Below are 18,090 nucleotides of genomic sequence, written 5' to 3'. Positions count from 1 at the left end.
AGCTAGGACTATAAAGATAAGTCTAAGTGTTTTTCTGTTACGTCAGAACTGTACTACTGAATTATTTTAAGTTTCTGTGTGATATCTGAACTCTTGAGTAGCACTGTGGTGTAGTAGTGTTGACTTGTGTTTTTAGTATTTATTATTAAATATTTTTAAACCCTTTTCACATGTGGCTGGTTTATGCAGAGATTAAGCTCTAGAGTACCTTGCATATTTATAGAGTTTATTGTACAAAGCCACTCTAATAAGCCTTAAGACTGTTTAGTCACACTTACCAATTGGATAATAATATTGCACAGTAATAACTGGGCACCCTTTTAAGGGCCTTTGGGTAGCTGATAAATATTAGCTGGTGGTGGCAGTAATTACTACCATATAGTCTGGCTATAGGGGCACAGCTGGAGAATCTGTGTCAGTCTTTCCCAGGAGTGTCTGTGAAGTTGTATAAATACCTATCTCAAAGTGTGTGTCAGCTACCTGGGCAGGGACACAAAGCACTGGTTGGAAAGAGAGGGTACTGGAGGTTAGCTTGCCAGCTAGGCTGAGATCTGGACCGTATAGCAGAGCAAGTGGGGAGTCTTATTGGGGATCTGGTGAGCAAGGGAGCGACCAGCCCTGGACTGACTGTGATCTCTGTGTGCTCTTAAGGGAAATTTCACTTTACTGTGTGTATTTGTTATCTTTCCTCGTATATGAGACGTCCTCTCTGGTGTTAATGGTGAGGACTGAGGCTCCTTGATTGCTGCACCAGGGCACAGGCATCACATATTAATTGTGTTTCACAGCAGTGGGATATCCACATCACATATTAATTAGTTGGCAAATACTATTTGGCTTGTAGTGGTGTGGGTAGAGTGAATCCTGTAGCTTATGTACAGTGATCTCTGAAGGTGTTTTATACTCTAAGTCAGCCACGCAGTGAATACTCAGATTTCAGATCACAATTGTTTTATTTCTTTTGTTAGCTTAGTTAGTCAGGGTGAGCAGGCAGCATGTCAGCAGAGGAGTATGGAAAGCTGACAAGGAGTCAGCTGGTGGAGATGTGCCAGGCTAGGGGACTGGTGCATGAAACCTAACTAAGGCAGACCTGATTGCAGCCTTGGCTACAGCTGCATCAGAAAACAGCATCCAGGAGGACAATCAGACTGGCAGTGGAGATACAGTATCCTCAGAGAATGGACAGCTCAACCTTTCTGCGAAGGACAATCAGACTGGCAGTGGAGATACAATATCCTCGGAGAATCGACAGCAGTGGACTTAAATATCCAGCTGGAGCTAAAGAGACTTGAGTTGGAGGCCAGGCATTTGGAGATAGAAGCCAAAGAAAAGGAGCATCAGAGGAGGCATTAGAGAGAAATGTTGACTCTTCACCAGAGTCATGGAGGTAATGGGGAAGGGAGTAACTGGACCCCAGAAGCACAGCAGGTCAGTAAATTTCTTCCACAATTTAAAGAAGAGGATAATTTTAATAGTGTCATTCATATGTTTGAGAGGGTATGCAAACAGTATAGTGTTGACCAAAAGCTCTGGGTACGGTTCCTGACCCCCGTACTCCATGGTAAAGTTGTAAATGCATTGACTAAAATGCCTGACATTGCATGTTTTGATTATACTGTTGTAAAAAGTCACTTGTTAAAATGTTTTAAGCTAACACCTGAAAAGTATAAGAAAAAGTTTTGTGAGCATAGACACAAGGCAGATGAAAGTGTGTGTGAATATGTTGCTGAACTGAGCATGTATTTTCATAGCTGGGTGAGTGGATGTCAGGTTACCACTTTTGAAGGGCTGGCAGACATTTTGGTGAGGGAACAAGCCCTTAGAACTTTGCCTGAGGACATGAGGATCATGTTAGCTGATAAACAATGTGCTATTTTAGATGAGTTGGGGAAGAAGGGAGACCTGTACCTAGCAAGCAGAGCAGCCCTGTACAGGAAGGGGACCCCCAGTACTGCTCATGGGTCTAAAGGAAACCATGGTGGGCAGCACAGACTGCCCCAACAGAATCTGGCAGTAGCAGGGGAAGCCACTAGTCCAGGTACACGTCCAGGAGCTAGGGTGAAATGTTTTGAATGCAACCAGTGGGGCATGTGGCAAGGTGGGGAACCAAAGGTGAGGGAGCCAGTAAGTGAGAAAGACAAAATGCCAATAGTAGGTTGTCTTGAGACAACAGGGGTACTAAACTACCATCCTGCAGATGTCCTAAGAGGGAAGGATTTGGATGAGGTAGTACCATGTACTTATGCAGTTACATGCGGTCAGGCTAGGAGACAAGCATGTGGGCATGGTAGCCTGGGGGAGACACAGACGGACTGCATACTTGCAGCCAGGACTGGTGAGGTGGTTACTTCAGGAAGGGAGCTACTTTGTAGCAGTGAGACTGAATGTGAGCCACAGCTGCTTGTGGGTACTGATGTTACTTTGGACAGGGTAACTGCAAAGGTAGAGGTGAGTAGTAGTACTTAGGCTGACAGTGAGGCACCGCTGTCAGAGGATACCAGACTTCCTGTGGAAGGGGAGCTGTGAAGGGTTACAAGGAGAGAGTTGAGACAGGCTCAGGTCTCAGACCCTACATTGCAAGGCCTGAGGCAGGTAGCTAGGGAGGCACCTGATTCTCAAGGAAAGGAGGAATCTGTATACCGGGACAAAGGGTTACTATATAGAGAGTGGGCCCCTGAGGGAGGGCTAGAAGATGAGAGAGTACAGCAGTTGGTAGTGCCTAGAGCCTACCATCTGGCACTTCTAGCCATAGCCCATGACATTCCCTTTGCAGGTCATATGGGCATAAAACCTACAAAGAGGCATATTATGCAGAACTTCTATTGGCATGGAATTTCTAGAGATGTAACAGGGTACTGCAGGACATGTGAGCAGTGCCAAAAGGTAGGCATGGCAGGAGACAAGGTGAGAGCTCCTTTGATGCCTTTGCCTGTGATTGAGGAATAATTTCAGAGAGTGGATATTGTGGGTCCTCTGAGTACCCCAAGTTCCACAGGGAAAAAGTATATCCTAATGGTAGTGGATTATGCTACACGATACCCTGAGGCAGTGGCTTTGTCCACCATTGAGGCAGAGAAGGTGGCAAATGCTTTGTTAGAAATTTTCAGCAGGGTAGGTTTCCCAAAAGAAATACTGACTGACCAAGGTGTCAATTTCATGTCAGACCTGCTGGCTTGTCTGTGGAAGGTCTGTGGGGTGAAGCACATGAAGACCACCCCCTACCATCCCCACACTAATGGTCTTGTTGAGAGGTTAAACTCTACAATCAAGTCCATGCTATGGGCATTTGCAGATCATTTTAAGAGGGAGTAGGACAGGTATTTGCCCCATCTGTTGTTTGCTTACAGAGAGGTTCCCCAGGAATCCACAGGTTTTTCACCCTTTGAGTTGCTGTATGGGCATAAGGTGAGGGGACCTATAGATTTAATTCGAGATGAGTGGGAAGGTGAGTGTGAGCCTCACAAGGAGTCTGTTGTGGCATATGTCCTAAACCTCAGGGCAAGGCTCAGGGAACTCATGGGCTTGGACTAGGAGAACCTGACAGAAGCCCAACAACAGAAAAGGGTGTGGTATGACAGGAATGTTCGAGCTAGAGAATATGCTGTGGGGCAGCAGGTAATGGTTCTCATTCCTGTCAAACACAACAAGCTGCAAACAGCTTGGGAGGGACCCTACAAGGTAGTAAGAAAGGTAAGTGATGTTAACTACATGGTGGAACTGCTAGGCAGTCTGCAGCGGTACTAATTGTACCATGTTAACATGATAACATCTTACCATGATAGGGATGCCCTTGTACTCAACATTTGCAGTGGATTGCAGGAGTAGTCTGAGGGAGATCTGGGGACTGATCTCCTCAGTGAGGCTTGGGCTGACACCTCAGTGGAAGGGGTAGCAGTGTCCAAGCATCTATCTCCTACTCAGGTTCGAGAAATCTAAGCAGTGTTGCAGGAATTTGGGGACATGTTCGCTGGGAAACCAGGGTGCACCCACCTGGTGCAGCACCAGGTAGATACAGGACCCCAAAGGCCTATTAGGAAGGCCCCTTATAGGGTGCCTGAGAGAGTCAAACAGACTCTGAGGGAGGAGGTACAGGAGATGTTGGAACTAGGGGTTATTCAAGAGTCCAACAGTCCCTGGGCCTCCCCAGTTGTGCTGGTGCCAAAGAAGGATGGAAACACCAGGTTCTGTGTGGATTACAGGAAATTAAGTAGTCACACAGATTCGGATGCTTACCCCATGCTTAGAACAGATGAGGCCCTAGAGTAGCTGGGTGGGGCTAAGTATCTTACAACCATTGATTGTACCAAAGGTTACTGGCAGGTGCTTTTGACTCCCAGTGCTAGAGAGAAGTCAGCCTTTGTAACTCCTTTTATAGGTTCATAGGTAGGTACTAGGCTATTGGCCCTCGGGCCTATACAAGCCTAGTCAAAAAGGTACCCTGGCTTTTGCCACCCAAGAAAATTATTTTCCTGTCAAGCAGAACCACAGAAGTGATCCCCGGGATGAATTTCCTATTACCCATCCAATCATTAAGATTTTTCTTGAAGAGTACTAATGAGGAGCTCTGTTTGACATAAATAGGTAGTCTGTTCCAGAGTATGGGAAGTCTCTGGGACAGGAATCTATCACTCCAGCATGTTCTGTTTATTGTGGTGACAAGGTTTAGGTCCCTAGAGCATGTAGCTCAGAGGGATTGGGATTTCTTTAAGTGGAGCATGTCCAACAGCTCTGGGTTTGACATTGCTTTGTATGTTAGGCAGAGATCGCCTCTGAGTAGGTGATATGGGATGGAGTAAAGCTGGAGTTGTTGAGATGGTCTGCATAAGGCTTCTGTTTGAGGCCAGTAATCCTCTTTGTGAGGTATTTTTGTGGCCTTTCCAGTTGTTGTAGATGTCTTGTGAGGTACAAACCAAAAGGGGCATTGTACTCTATAATGGGTCTAATGAGTGATGAGTAGAGGGGAACAATGACCTCTATTTTCTGGATGAGAAACCTTTTGTGATGAGGTGTGCCACATAGAAGGATTTACAGACCACTGTGGCAATGTGATTATCAAAGGAGAGACTACTGTCCACCTGTGTCCCAAGGTCTCTTATCACACTTTTGGTGTTAAGTAGAGACTACTGCCTATGTGTTAGTTCATGGGTACAGAGTTTTTACCAAAGGGGATGACAATGCACTTTTTGGCATTGAGCTTGAGACCAAGTCTTTGACACCAGGCATCTGTCTCAGTGAGGCCCTTTTGTAGGATGTCCACATCATTAGGAGTCTCGATTATGGCTCCTAATTTGCAGTCAACTGAGAATTTAGTTAGCCAAAGACCTTCTGTGTTAGCCTGTACTTCAGAGAAGTAGATACCAAACAGGAGAGGACCCAGGACTGAACCCTGTGATACTCCACTTGTCACTGGTCTGAAGTCTGATTTGGAATCTGCTACTTTCACAGTGTGGGTTCTGTCAGTGAGCCAGTTGGCAACCCATCTTGTGACATGGGGATTTATACCTAGTTTAGTGAGTTTATCTATAATTCCAGAGTGGGAGATGGTGTTGAACACCTTGGTGAGATCTAGATAGGCTGTGTGAACCACCTTACCCTCATCTATGGCTTTGGTGACCACTTCAAAGAAGTCTATCAGGTTTAGGAGACATGATCTGCCTTTTACAAACTCAAACTGTCTAGGGTCCAGAGTTTGGAGATTTCCAATGTCTTTATTTATGAGTTCCATGATGATACGTTCCATGGCCTTGCAGATGAGGCTCGTCAGGCTAATGGGGCGGTAGTTCCCGGGGTCTGTTGTGGTCCCACCTTTGTGGAGTGGGATAACTGTCATGGTGTGCCATTCAATGGGCACAAAGCCTGAGGTGAGGCTATGATTGAACATGGTACTTAGGTGGGGTACCAGTTCATTCTGTAGTTCATGTAGAAGGCAGCCTGGGATGTTGTCAGGCCCCATGGATGCTGTGTTCTTGGCTTTGGAGAGTGAGTTTTTTACCTGTGCAGCCGTGATTACAGGAACTTTGCATTCTTCCGGTATAAAGATGGGCCCTTTAGGGGGTGAGAGGGGGGTAAAGTTAGCACTGAACCTTTTGGCTTGTATGAGTTCACAAAGATGCCCTTTGGGATGAAGAATACCCCAGTGACTTTCCAGAGGCTGGTAGATAATATCCTAGCTGGAGCAGGAGGGTTTGCCCTTGCTTACCTAGATGAAATTGCTATCTACAGCCATTCCTGGCCAGAGCATCTTCAGCATGTCAGGGAGGTGCTGGGCAGACTACAGAGGGCAGGGTTGACCATTAAGCCAAGCAAATGTCAGGTGGGTATGGCAGAGGTCTCCTATCTAGGACATAGAGTTGGGAGTGGTAAGATAAGGCCAGAACCTGCCAAAGTGGAAGCCATTCAGGCATGGATTGCACCTGTTACCAGAAAGCAGGTGAGGGCATTCTTAGGGACAGCAGGGTACTACAGAAATTTCGTCTGCAGTTATAGTACCATAGCTGCTCCCCTCACAGACCTGACAAGGAAGAACAGGCCAGAAAAGGTAGTGTGAACCCCAGCATATGAGCAGGCATTCCAGAAGCTTAAAGAAGCTTTGGGAGGACCTCCTGTGTTAGCCAGTCCAGATTACAGCAAATAATTTGTTGTGCAGGTGGATGCTTTGAACTATGGGGTGATGGCTGTACTTAGCCAGATTTCTTCAGAGGGGGAAGAGCACCCAGTGGTTTATCTCAGTCGTAGGCTCCAACCCAGGGAGGAATGCTATGCAGCGGTAGAAAAGGAATGTCTAGCCATAGTGTGGGCACTGCAGAAACTTCAACCTTATCTGTATGGAAGAAAATTCACTGTAATGACGGATCACAACCCCCTAACATGGTTAAATAGAGCCAGTCAGCAAAATGCCAAGTTGCTAAGATGGAGCCCAGGGTTACAAGCATATGATATGTCAGTGCAGCACCACAGAGTGATTAGCAATGCTAATGCAGATGGGCTCTCAAGACAGGGAATGGGGTGAGGTACACCCAGATAGACCTAACACTGTCAAGCGGCGTTTATCAAGGGTCACTTGAAAAACTAGCATGAGTTCTCTGGGTGTGGGGGGGATGTTAAGATTGGGTAGAGATGGGTGAAGGCTGCCAGCCTAGCCAAATAGAATTTGATACATAATTCTGGCATTTGTAAATATAAATGCAAAATGCAGGCTTGTTTCTTAAATGAAAGAAATACTAAAATGTTGAATTTCAAGATTGTAGCAACATTGCCATCTTCTGTAAGGAAAACTAAGTCAAGCATTTCATATCTTTCTTTTGAAATTAAAATTATTTCATCACTGCCTTTGATGTTTTACAATTTGGCTCAGGTCTGGCTAGATGAAGGCTTCCTGCCTGTTGTTTTAAGGATAAAGTTAATGACCAGAATTTACATGTGGAACGTCCTTTATTGCTAAGTGTAAAATAATGTAAATGTAGTTTTTGTGTGGCCTGGGAACCAGGAAGGTGTAAAATATGATGTAATGTTTAGCAGAACTGCAGTTTCAATTTAAACAGTGAGAACCAGAGATTATTAAGCATTTTTGTCTTGATATCCAACCTATAGCACTGCTACATTTTCTTGTAGCAATAGCTAGGACCATAAAGATTAGACTAAATGTTTTTCTGTTATGTCAGATCTGTATTACTGAATTATTTTAAGTTTCTGTGTGATCTCTGAACTCCTGAATAGCACTGTGGTGTAGTAGTAGTATTGTCTTGTGTTTTTAGTATTTATTATTAAATATTTTTAAACCCTTTTCAACTGTGGCTGGTTTATGTAGAGATAAGTTAAGCTCTAGAGTACATTGCATATTTATAGAGTTTATTGTACAAAGCCACTCTAATAAGCCTTAAGACTGTGTAGTCATACTTACCAATTGGATAATAATATTGCACAGTAATAATTGGACACCCTTTTAAGGGCCTTTGGGTACCTGATAAATATTAGCTGGTGGTGGCGTAATTACTACCGTATAGTCTTGCTATAGGGGCACAGCTGGAGAATCTGTGTCAACCTTTCCCAGGAGTGTCTGTGAAGTTGTATAAATATTTATCTCAAAGTGTGTGTGTGTGAGTGTGTGTGTGTGTGTGTGTGTGTGTGTGTGTGTGTGTGTGTGTGTGTGTGTGTGTGTGTGAGCTACCTGGGCAGGGACATGAAGCACTGGTTGGACAGAGAGAGAACTGGAGGTTAGCTTGCCAGCTAAGCTGAGATCTGGACCCTATAGCTGTGCCAGTGGGGAGTCTTATTGGGGACCATGGGAGCAAGTGAGTGACCAGCCCTGGACTGACTGTGATCTCTGTGTGTTCTTAAGGGAAATTTCACTTTACTGTGTGTATTTGTTATCCCTTCCTCATATATGAGACACCCTCTCTGGTGTTAGTGGTGAGGATTGAGGCTCCTTGATTGCTGGGCCAGGGCACGGGTGTCACATGGTTTAGTGAATTGTTTTACAGGGGTCAACTGAGTAGTGTCTAGGATTAAGACTAGATGTCAGATAGTTCTACGATCTGATATTAGTGCTGTTTGATGTGTAAACCGCTGCCCTAAGCTTAGCTCTGTGCAAAGCCTTACTATATTACTGGTTAAAGTCCCAAGTACTAGCTTTATAGGTTTACTACTATACAGGGTGCTGCTAACCGCCACTGCACAGTGAACAGCTCTGCAAAAAAGGGCCTAAATTATAGCAGGCAAAAGCTGAAATGTAATCCCCCATGCACTCTGGCAAACAAACAACTACATTTTGAGATCCCTGGTGTAGATCAGTGTGTGTGTGTGATGTACCTTTAAGAAGCTTTCCAGTGAGTCAGCACATGCATATAAGTACTCAGCACATTCTAGCAGCAGTGCCATTTTGAGTGAGCAGCCAGAGTGTGAGCATGCAAGTATGTAGACAGTCAGTTAGTTTGTTTAAGTTTAATGCTCCTGCCATCCATCCTGATGTATTTGTATGCAATCAACCACTTAAACGAACACCCAAGCCTCATCATCTTCTTAATGCACATAAGAAGAATGACCTGGTATCAGAAGTGGGATCCAGCATTACAGGCATGAGTCAACAGGTTAAAGTTGGAGGAATATACAAGAGTGGATCATCCCTGCTGCTCAAACGACTTGCAGAACAGATCAGAAACTTTTTCCAGGTACTAAAACTTGCTTAAATGATTTCTTTTGCTATAAATATAAAAAAAAGCACTCAAAAAGCTCAAAACTAAATTCTTATTAAACAAAATATCCAAAACTTTGACAAGTTGATAAATATATTCAAAATAATTATGAAAATGTTTGAAGCAATATCCGAATCACATAAAATGTACAAAAAAGAAAATCAACTGTATTTTTTTGCTATGTGCTACTTTTTTGTATTAACTAAAGCTATTCAAAATATCTGAAGTGTGCAACATGTTTGCAAGTGTGTGCAGTATTACAGTGCAGTTATTTCACAAACTACACTTATTTCATAGAAATTTTACAAGGTGCAGTTGTTTCAGAGCATATTTTGCAGAATACAGTATTTCAAAGAGTTTATTGTGCATTTTAATATTATTACAAGTACCTGGTGTGTGTGCATGTTTGTACATAATTACAAAGGCCATTTTGCATTGTGTTTTACCATAACCTGTGGGCCTGGCAGAAGGATTTTGCTGAACCGCATCATTTGTGTTTGATAATAATATTACAGAAAAATGGAGAGTGTTTGAACAGAAATAAAATATTTTCATACAGGCTGCTTTTTCTGATAAAGTCACATGTACAAAGGCATTTATTCTGCTTAATTTAGCTGATTCAGAGGCCATTGAAAGAGAGCATTCATTTGTGTATGCACCTGCTGTATTTGTGGGGGGGGGGGGCACCATATAGTGGTACTGGCTGAAACAACAGAAGACCCTAAGTGCTTAAAATGTAAATTTAGACATGTGTAACCCCCAAATGAATGTTACAATGGAAAGGCACTTATTTTACACAAGGGATCAAAAGATTGGTGAAACGTTTGCAACATATAACGCAGACTTGAGAAATAAAGCTAAAACATGCAGATTTGAGAGATGAGTTGATAAAGGACAGGCTTGTGTGTGGTATTAATAATGACACAGTGAGAAAGATTTTGCTTCAAGATAGTGACTTAATGTGAAATAAGGCCATTGAGATTTGTCAGACATACAAGCTTACAGAAAGGCACACAGATATGCTTATAAATGAGAGTAGCTGTAGAAGGCACAGTGACAAAGCTCATGTTGATAGTATGCAGCATGTGGTTAAAAGAAACAGGCCCAAGCACATGTCAACTACTGCAGATCCTGTAGCAGTCCCTTGGAAACCCTGAGTCTTTCCAGCAAATTCCAGAACATGGTTTGTTAAACATAAGGGTGAGTCAGCAAACTCAAAAAATGTGCCTTCACTTAGCCTTATTGTCAGCTGTCATAATTGTGGTGAAAATCACCAACCCAAAAGAGGAAAGTGCTTGGTTTTTGGTCAGCAGTGTCATTCTTGCAATAAGTGGAATAATTTGAAAAGGTTTTGTAAATCAAATAAAGAACATCCTTTTGTATCTATCTGCCATTGAAGTCTTTCAGTTTGCAATTCAGCAAATTTTTTCTGGCTATCACTGTGCTATTTTAGTAGATGATATACTAGTAGGGGGCAACGGTGAAGTCGAACATGATAGAAACCTCAAGAAAGTTCTGGAAAGAGCACGGGAAGTGAATCTTAAGCTGAATCCTCAGAAGTGCAAATCCAGGCTACGAGAAGTTACTTATGTTAGTCACTTTTTACCAGTTCAGGCTTATGACCAGATCCTTTTAAGCAAACAGCAGTTCTTGACATGCCAGCTCCAGACAATGTCCAAGCCCCTACAACATTTTCTTGGCATGGTCAACTATCTAGGCAAGTTCAATCCAAATATGAGCCAACTTTCAGCTCTCTTAGTGGAACTGACATGCAAAGATGTAATTTGGTCCAGGTCAGAACAGCACCAAAGAGTATTTGATGCCCTAAAGCAGAAAATTGCTAACCCACCAACTCTCAGCTGCTATGATGTTAACAAACCAGTTACTCTTTCCTGTGATGCTTCTAAGTTTGGTCTAGGTGCAGTCATTCTTCAATAGGGTAGACCAGTAGCCTATGCTTCGAGAACTCTTACCCAAACCAAGATGCAGTATGTTCATATTGAGAAAGAGCTTTTGCCAATTGTGTTTGCATGTTTGACGTTCCATGATTATGTTTATGGTCGACCTATCCAGATTAAAACTGATCACCAACCTCTTGTTACTACTTTGAGAAAGGCTATGCATACAGCTTCGGCTAGACTGCAATGTATGATGCTCAAATTGCAAAAGTTCAATTTCACTCTTGTTTACACAAAAGGCAAACTTCTTTATCTTCCTGATACTTTATCCAGGTCACCCAGAAAAAAAACCACAGAACAGCATAACAATGATAATCTTGATTTTGAGGTCATGGAAGTGACAAATTTTTCTTCCACATGTCTGGATGAGCTCAGAACTCAAACAGCTTCAGATCCAATTATCCAGAAGCTAATCCTCTTTATCAGTCAAAGATGGCCTTAAAAGCAATCTTGTTTACCAGTAGAAGTGCAACCTTATTTTCCATACAGAAATGATATTTTGTCAGATAATGGTATCATGAAAGGTCCTAAAGTGATTGTTCCAACATCCTTGCAACAAGACGACATCAAGATCTTGCATCATGGTCACCCAGGAACAGATTGTACTAAAAGAAGGGCAAGAGATCTAGTATTTTGGCCTTCTATGTAAATAGATATTGAGAAAGTACTTTCATCTTGTTCAGTATGTAATAGTACAAATCCGCAACAACAAAAAGAACCACTTCAGTTAAGCCAGATTCCTGAACTACCTTTGTCAACAGTAGCTAGATATCTTTGAGTGGCGTGGTCAACATTATTTGGTGTTAGTAGACTCTTATTCAAACTGGTTCAAGATTGACCTACTTCCCAGCCTAACTTCCAGTACTGTAAATTACTAAGTTGAAGCGACATTTTATTATCCATGGTAGTCTGTACAGAGTTGTTTCTGACAATGGTGCACAGTTTACAAGTCAGCAGTTCAAGAAATTTGCAAAAGAGTGGGACTTTGTTCATATTACGAGTAGTCCTGAATGCCCTCAGTCAAACGGCTTGGCTGAATGGGCAGTTCAAAATGCAAAACAGCTGTTAGAGAAATCCAGACATGACAATACCGATGTTTTTCTAAACTTGTTAAATCTCAGAAACATTCCTCGTGATAAACATCTTGATTCACCTGCCCAGAGTCTTATGTCGAGACAAACCAGAACCACACTACCAATCAGCAGTAATTTATTGGTTCCAAGTGCTAAAAATAACAAAGCAGTAAAAGCCCAACTGCTGAAAAAGCATTTGTCCCAGAAGTCTTACTATGATAAAACAAGCAAACCACTCAGTTCTATACAAAGAGGAGATACTGAGGATGCAGACGTCAAAAGGTTTTGATCTCAACTGCTGAAAAAGCATTTGTCCCAGAAGTCTTACTATGATAAAACAAGCAAACCACTCAGTTCTTTACAAAGAGGAGATACTGAGAATGCAGACGTCAAAAGGTTTTGATCTCATCGGATTTATGAAAGGTTTGTGTCAAGAGCTGAGATCGTAACTGTGGCATCACAAGGAATGGAATTCAGATGAAATTGGAAGCATTTGTTACCAGTGTCACAGCATCTTGCCTATGACAAAGAGGCTAGTTCTCAGAGTAACTTGTCTAATGTTCCTGTTCCAGAGGAAATTACATCACCAATCCCTGTTCCTGAGAAAATCCCCATGAGTCCACAAGTAGAACATTCCCCAGTGACTGTCCCTGTTGCTAAACCTAGTCCTAACTATTATGTTATGAAATCAGGCCGCATCTCAAAACCTAGTTCCAGATACATGGCAACCTGGACATGACTGTTGTTTTTCTTTATTAGTGTCTGTATAATTGCATGCCTATTGAAATGTCATTCTTTGTATGAGATAGTGCAGTAAAGAGGGAGGCTGAAGGTCAGTGTGTGTGATATACCTTTAAGAAACTTTCCAGTGAGTCAGCACATGCATATACGTACTGTACAGGTGTAAGCAATGGTGCCATTTTGAGTGAACAGCCAGAGTAAGAGCGTGCAAGTATGTAGTCAGTCAGTTAGCCAGTTTGTTTAATGTTCCAGCATATTTTGTTTATGTAGTATTATATAATGCTTTGAAGCTCAGAAATCCAAAATAAGTACATTTCAGACAATAACTTTAAAGTTTGCAAATTAATTTTTAGCAGCATTCCTGTGGGAGGCTTTGACCCAATAATCCTGTTAATGTGAACAATTTTCCTCTGCACCTCTAACATTAGTGTTTTTACCAGTGAATAATCACAGCTTTGGTGGTAAGAATGATTACAACACATTGTACAAATCCTAGTTCCTACTGAGATGAGAGTTTATGGTAAAGAAATCTTAACTTTGAAGTGCCTTGTCACATTGTCTGGATACATTGAAGCTGAAAAATTAATTAATGTATGTAACTTGGATATTTAAGACTGGATGATCAAATGATTTGCAGGTCAAAGCTATTTTGTCTGGGTGTAGAATTATCACAGGTATAAAAATTTGGTGAATGGGTGAAGAATTGTAGACCCAACAGGATAGAAGGATGGAAGATATTCATAGGTTAATACTAGACTAACTGCTCATCTGGGCCATTTTACGCCTAGCCAATTTCATTCAAAGCTGAGAATCAAACCTTGTACCTTGTATTTGTAAGATAAATGCCTTATCCATTTTGCCAACCCCAAGAAGGCAATGAAGTCTTCTGTAACAAATGGCATTTTGATGTTTGGTTATGCTGTGTGCATTTAGTGGTATGCGCCTATGTATGCTTGTGTCAATTGCGGCATGATGTTGGCATAGATGGGTTTATAGTACTGGACTTGACAAGGACTGTATCAGTTAAGTGGTCACCAAAATACTAGTAGTATATCCCCTGAAATTCTTCAGAAGGAATGTACCTAGATCTCTTCTGCACTTAGCCATTGTCAGTATCAGCTTTTTCTTATATTTAATGAACAGTACAGATTGTCTTAGCTCATGTATGCTCAACTGCTCATAATAGTTTCATAGTATTCAACTTTCCAGTGTCTCACCCTGTTGTCCATCCTTTTGACAAATAGTATATTGAAATTCATCCAAAAGTATAAGATTTTCCTTAACCTTTATAGCTACCAAGGGGAAAGAAAGAGCAGAAGTGCTGTCATTTATTTTAACACTGTGCTTTATTTACAAATTTTTGTGAGCAGTTGGCATCCTATATTTGCATCATCATCGGGCAAAACGGAGGGGCTCAAATCCCAGTAGGAAATAGGTCTGCCATACAATAGATTCTGATATACTCTGTCCAGATGTTGTGTACTCAGCAGTGTTAACTAAATATTTCAGTTCTTATGCTAGAATGATAGTTCAAAAAGGAAGATATTCACAAAAGTACACAGCAGTACATTGTTTTTCCCTCAGACAGAGGTTTATTAAACAATTTTTCTGGTTTAGTGATACATTCATTAAACTATTTTTCTGGCTGAGTTATGCCCAAGACAGTATTCTTGTTCCCACTCAAAAACATACTTGAAGCTAAAATCTGAGTACAGTATATGTCTGCATCCATTTAGAGATGAAGGCTGATAGATATTTGTTTTACTCGTATTTGCAAACAAGGAAAATTGTAAAGTTCTTTCATGCACTGTCATTCTGGGATTAATGCTAGAAAAAGTAACTTAGGACTACATGTTCATTTGACACAACTGTTACTCTTACCTTTTTTTTACAATTTTAGGGAGCAGGCAATAAACTTGTGCCATTTATAGATGGGGAGTACTTCAAAGATATAGAGGACCCACCTGTGCTACGTGACCGTCTCCTTGAAATGCTAGGAGATATGCTTATGGTAATCCCAACAGTTAGAGTTGCTAATCATCACAGAGGTAAGAGATGAAGAAAAACTGGTAAAAATAATGTTCATAACGTTTTTTAAAGGTTTTAATATGATGGTAGCATCACTTGAAAGAAGTAAGCATTGTCAGTGGTCCATGCAAACTAAAACATAAAAACTTGCAGCTCACTAAATTGCTCTATGTTGAACAAAGCCATATCTTTTTATATCTCAGTCTTTCAAGACAATTTCTGGACTTTATTGAAGCAAGAGTGCTTTAAGAACCTTATTAAATGTGATCTGCATTTAAATTTTTTAAAACAAAATATATCTTCAAAGTGTTATCATTGTCGCGTCTTTCATAGTAAGTGGTACTTATACCACTCATTCAAATGGTGTCATTAGGTTTACTTTTTACTAGAGACAGCTTTAGCTAATATTCTGCAAAGGAGTTTACATTGGTGACATAAGTGCAGGCTATGGTGAAGGACCCAATGAGATAAGTGCAGTGTTTAGACTCATAGTAGAATTTCCAGTGGCAGTGGATGTGCATTAGGGTTCGGCTCTGAGCTCACTGTTGTTAATACTGGTGATGGACTATATTAGCAAACACTGCAAATGATAGGGAAATGGAATGCAAAATTGAAGGCACATGGGATGAAACTGAATACAGACAATTGTCATAGCAGCAAATGGGGGAAATCAGAAGAATCTGAAAATTGAAGTGGAAGGGAAACAGTGGAACAGGTTAACAACTTTAATTATCTAGGAGGGGTGGTTGTGGAGAAGGTAAGTCTGAATGAGCAATTCAAAGCTAAAAATCAACTGGTGCATAGTTTTCAGGGGTAGTACATAACAGAAGAGTGCTAAAGAAGCTAAAAAGTATGGTGTAAAAAAGCAGTGCTGCAACTGATACTTCTGTATAGAGCAGAAACCTAGTCACTGAAGGCAGAGTAGTTGAGGAAGCTAGAGGTGATGGAGACAAAATGCTGGAGACGGCTGGGTTAGATGCACACTATGCAAAAAGTGGAGAAATGAGGACATCAGGGCTTTGTTTACAATTTTAATTTCTTGTCATCCATGTCTCAAACACGTAATACCATGGTAACAATTTGAGACCCACTCATAATCTTCTATTTTATGAAGTAAAATAAGATGTGTCCGTGTACATTACAAAAATGTTACAATACAGGGAGATGTGGTATTAAACAAAGGAACTGACACACCTACACTTATCAGGACTCACAAAGCAAGCCTTTAGAGAAACACAACTCTTTATTAGAATTCTCTAACAGAATTCAGAGACTGAATGGCTTGTAGGGCAGATGGCACAAATAAGAAACATGGTGAACATAGGGCTCTAAATCACTAAAAGCAGTCATTAGAAGGCAAGGATGGAAATATAAACATCATCAGACTAAAATAGGAATTATCAAGAGTCCACATATTCATGACCAAGCAAACCTGATAGAATTTGGCAGTTCATTTATTCTAAAAAATGTATATGGTGGGCTCTAATACATAGGCTTTGCACAAAGTTTTGAAGACAGTTAAATTAGTACAGATGAAAGCAGATGAGTAGACTGAGCTAGTATGTACAGTAAGTGAGTGAAGCAACTGTGAAACTAAAATCTAAGAATGATTCATGATTAGACAGACATACCCCTTGAATTCTATAAGAAACATAACATAGCCATTGTGCAACTTTTAATATAGCTCTCCTGACATTTGCAGACAGGTGTTGAGCTCTTACTCATCTAGTTATATTCTGTGAATGTCCCAGTACAGAGCCCACATGAGTTAGAGTTCTAGTAGTCCATTGCTATGACAAATATGGATTATACAATCTATGTTTCTTTGATGAACTTCAGATTTGAAATAATTATTCTTCACTCACTTAATAAAGATAAAACAGGGTTTGCATCAAATAGGGGCATTTGTGATGTTTTAGCAACAATTCCTTTTCTGATTCTGTTGTTAGATGATGAAAAGGTAATCGGGAAAGACACTGGTCACTTTTATGAGAAATCTTGCTACAAGTATCACCAAAGAGACAGCCAGATATCATTAATTTTAGAGGAGATCGTATTCCCTTTTTGTATTTTGCAGGGGTACTTCTTAGGTCTACATTATGCCTCTTGTTGACAGGGGTTAATCTTTTAATGAGGTGCATAAGCACATGGATGAGGGGTCTCTCTTTTGTTCAACAGATGGGGCTCCATATTATTTGAGAGAAGTTGGCAAGGATCTCAGGGGGTCTGTACACCTATGAGAAGTGCTGATAGTGTAGCACGAATGACCCTGACCTACTCCAGTAATGTGCATAAGATCTGTGATGTTATTACTAAGAACTGGTCCATGCTAGATTTGGATGACCATATTAAAGGGTTTGTTACAAATAAACCTAGTTTTAGTTTTTGGAATGCTAAATCCCTGAAAAGGCAGCTATGTTACGGACCTCCTATTGATAGATCTAATTCTGTTCCCAGGTTTGATAAGTTTGGGACTTTTCCTTGTTTGTCCTGCAAGACATGTAATTACATCTCTAGAACTGACTCTTTTTGTCACCCCCCCCGAGACTGGCTTTGTTTACAGATTTAAACTGAGAGCTGATTGTAAAACTCAGAATTTAGAGTATATTGCTACTTGCACTAAGTGCTCTCATTTATATGTTGGTAAGACTAACATGCTGTTTAAAGATAGAATACTGAAGTATCTTAGTGATATTAGGTTGAAAAACTCAACTAATGCTGTTGTAAGCACATCATGGATTGTCCAGAACATTGTTTTAAATTCTTGGCTATACAACTAGTATTTAAGGATATAAGGGGAGGTGACATTGTACATAGCACAGAGATGGCCGAGTTGAGATGGATGGCGAAATTACAAGCTGACAAACTACCCGGCTTGAATGGGGTTGTCCCTTTAAAGCCGGCATTGAGAGCATGCAAATTGCTTCATTAAATGCCTTATGTTGCTGTAAGATCTTGATTGGCTGGATTGTTAAGGCTTGGAATAGTTTCTTCTTTTTATGGTTTGTCTTTTTGTTTTAGAATAGTAGATCTGATGAAGGGCTGATAGCCTGAAAGTGCTTATCTATTCTATTTTATTGTTTTTTTGTAATTTTATTA

General features: G+C 41.0%; 1 protein-coding gene across 1 annotated transcript in view; it reads left to right on the top strand.

The window, feature by feature from the left end:
• LOC122810354 (fatty acyl-CoA hydrolase precursor, medium chain-like) overlaps positions 1-18,090 on the top strand; it is a 336,843-nt gene that overhangs the window by 273,366 nt on the left and 45,387 nt on the right. The window contains exon 10 of the mRNA XM_044081933.1: positions 14,864-15,011. Coding sequence (XP_043937868.1) covers positions 14,864-15,011 — 148 coding nt within the window. The remainder of the gene's footprint in view (positions 1-14,863; positions 15,012-18,090) is intronic.

The sequence above is a fragment of the Protopterus annectens genome, chromosome 8.part1 (assembly GCF_019279795.1).
Source record: "Protopterus annectens isolate FY-2018-M chromosome 8.part1, PAN1.0, whole genome shotgun sequence".
In the NCBI taxonomy this organism is placed as follows: Eukaryota; Metazoa; Chordata; order Ceratodontiformes; family Protopteridae; genus Protopterus; species Protopterus annectens.
Note: the sequence above shows the minus strand (reverse complement) of the source record. Positions and strands in the feature narration are given on the sequence as shown.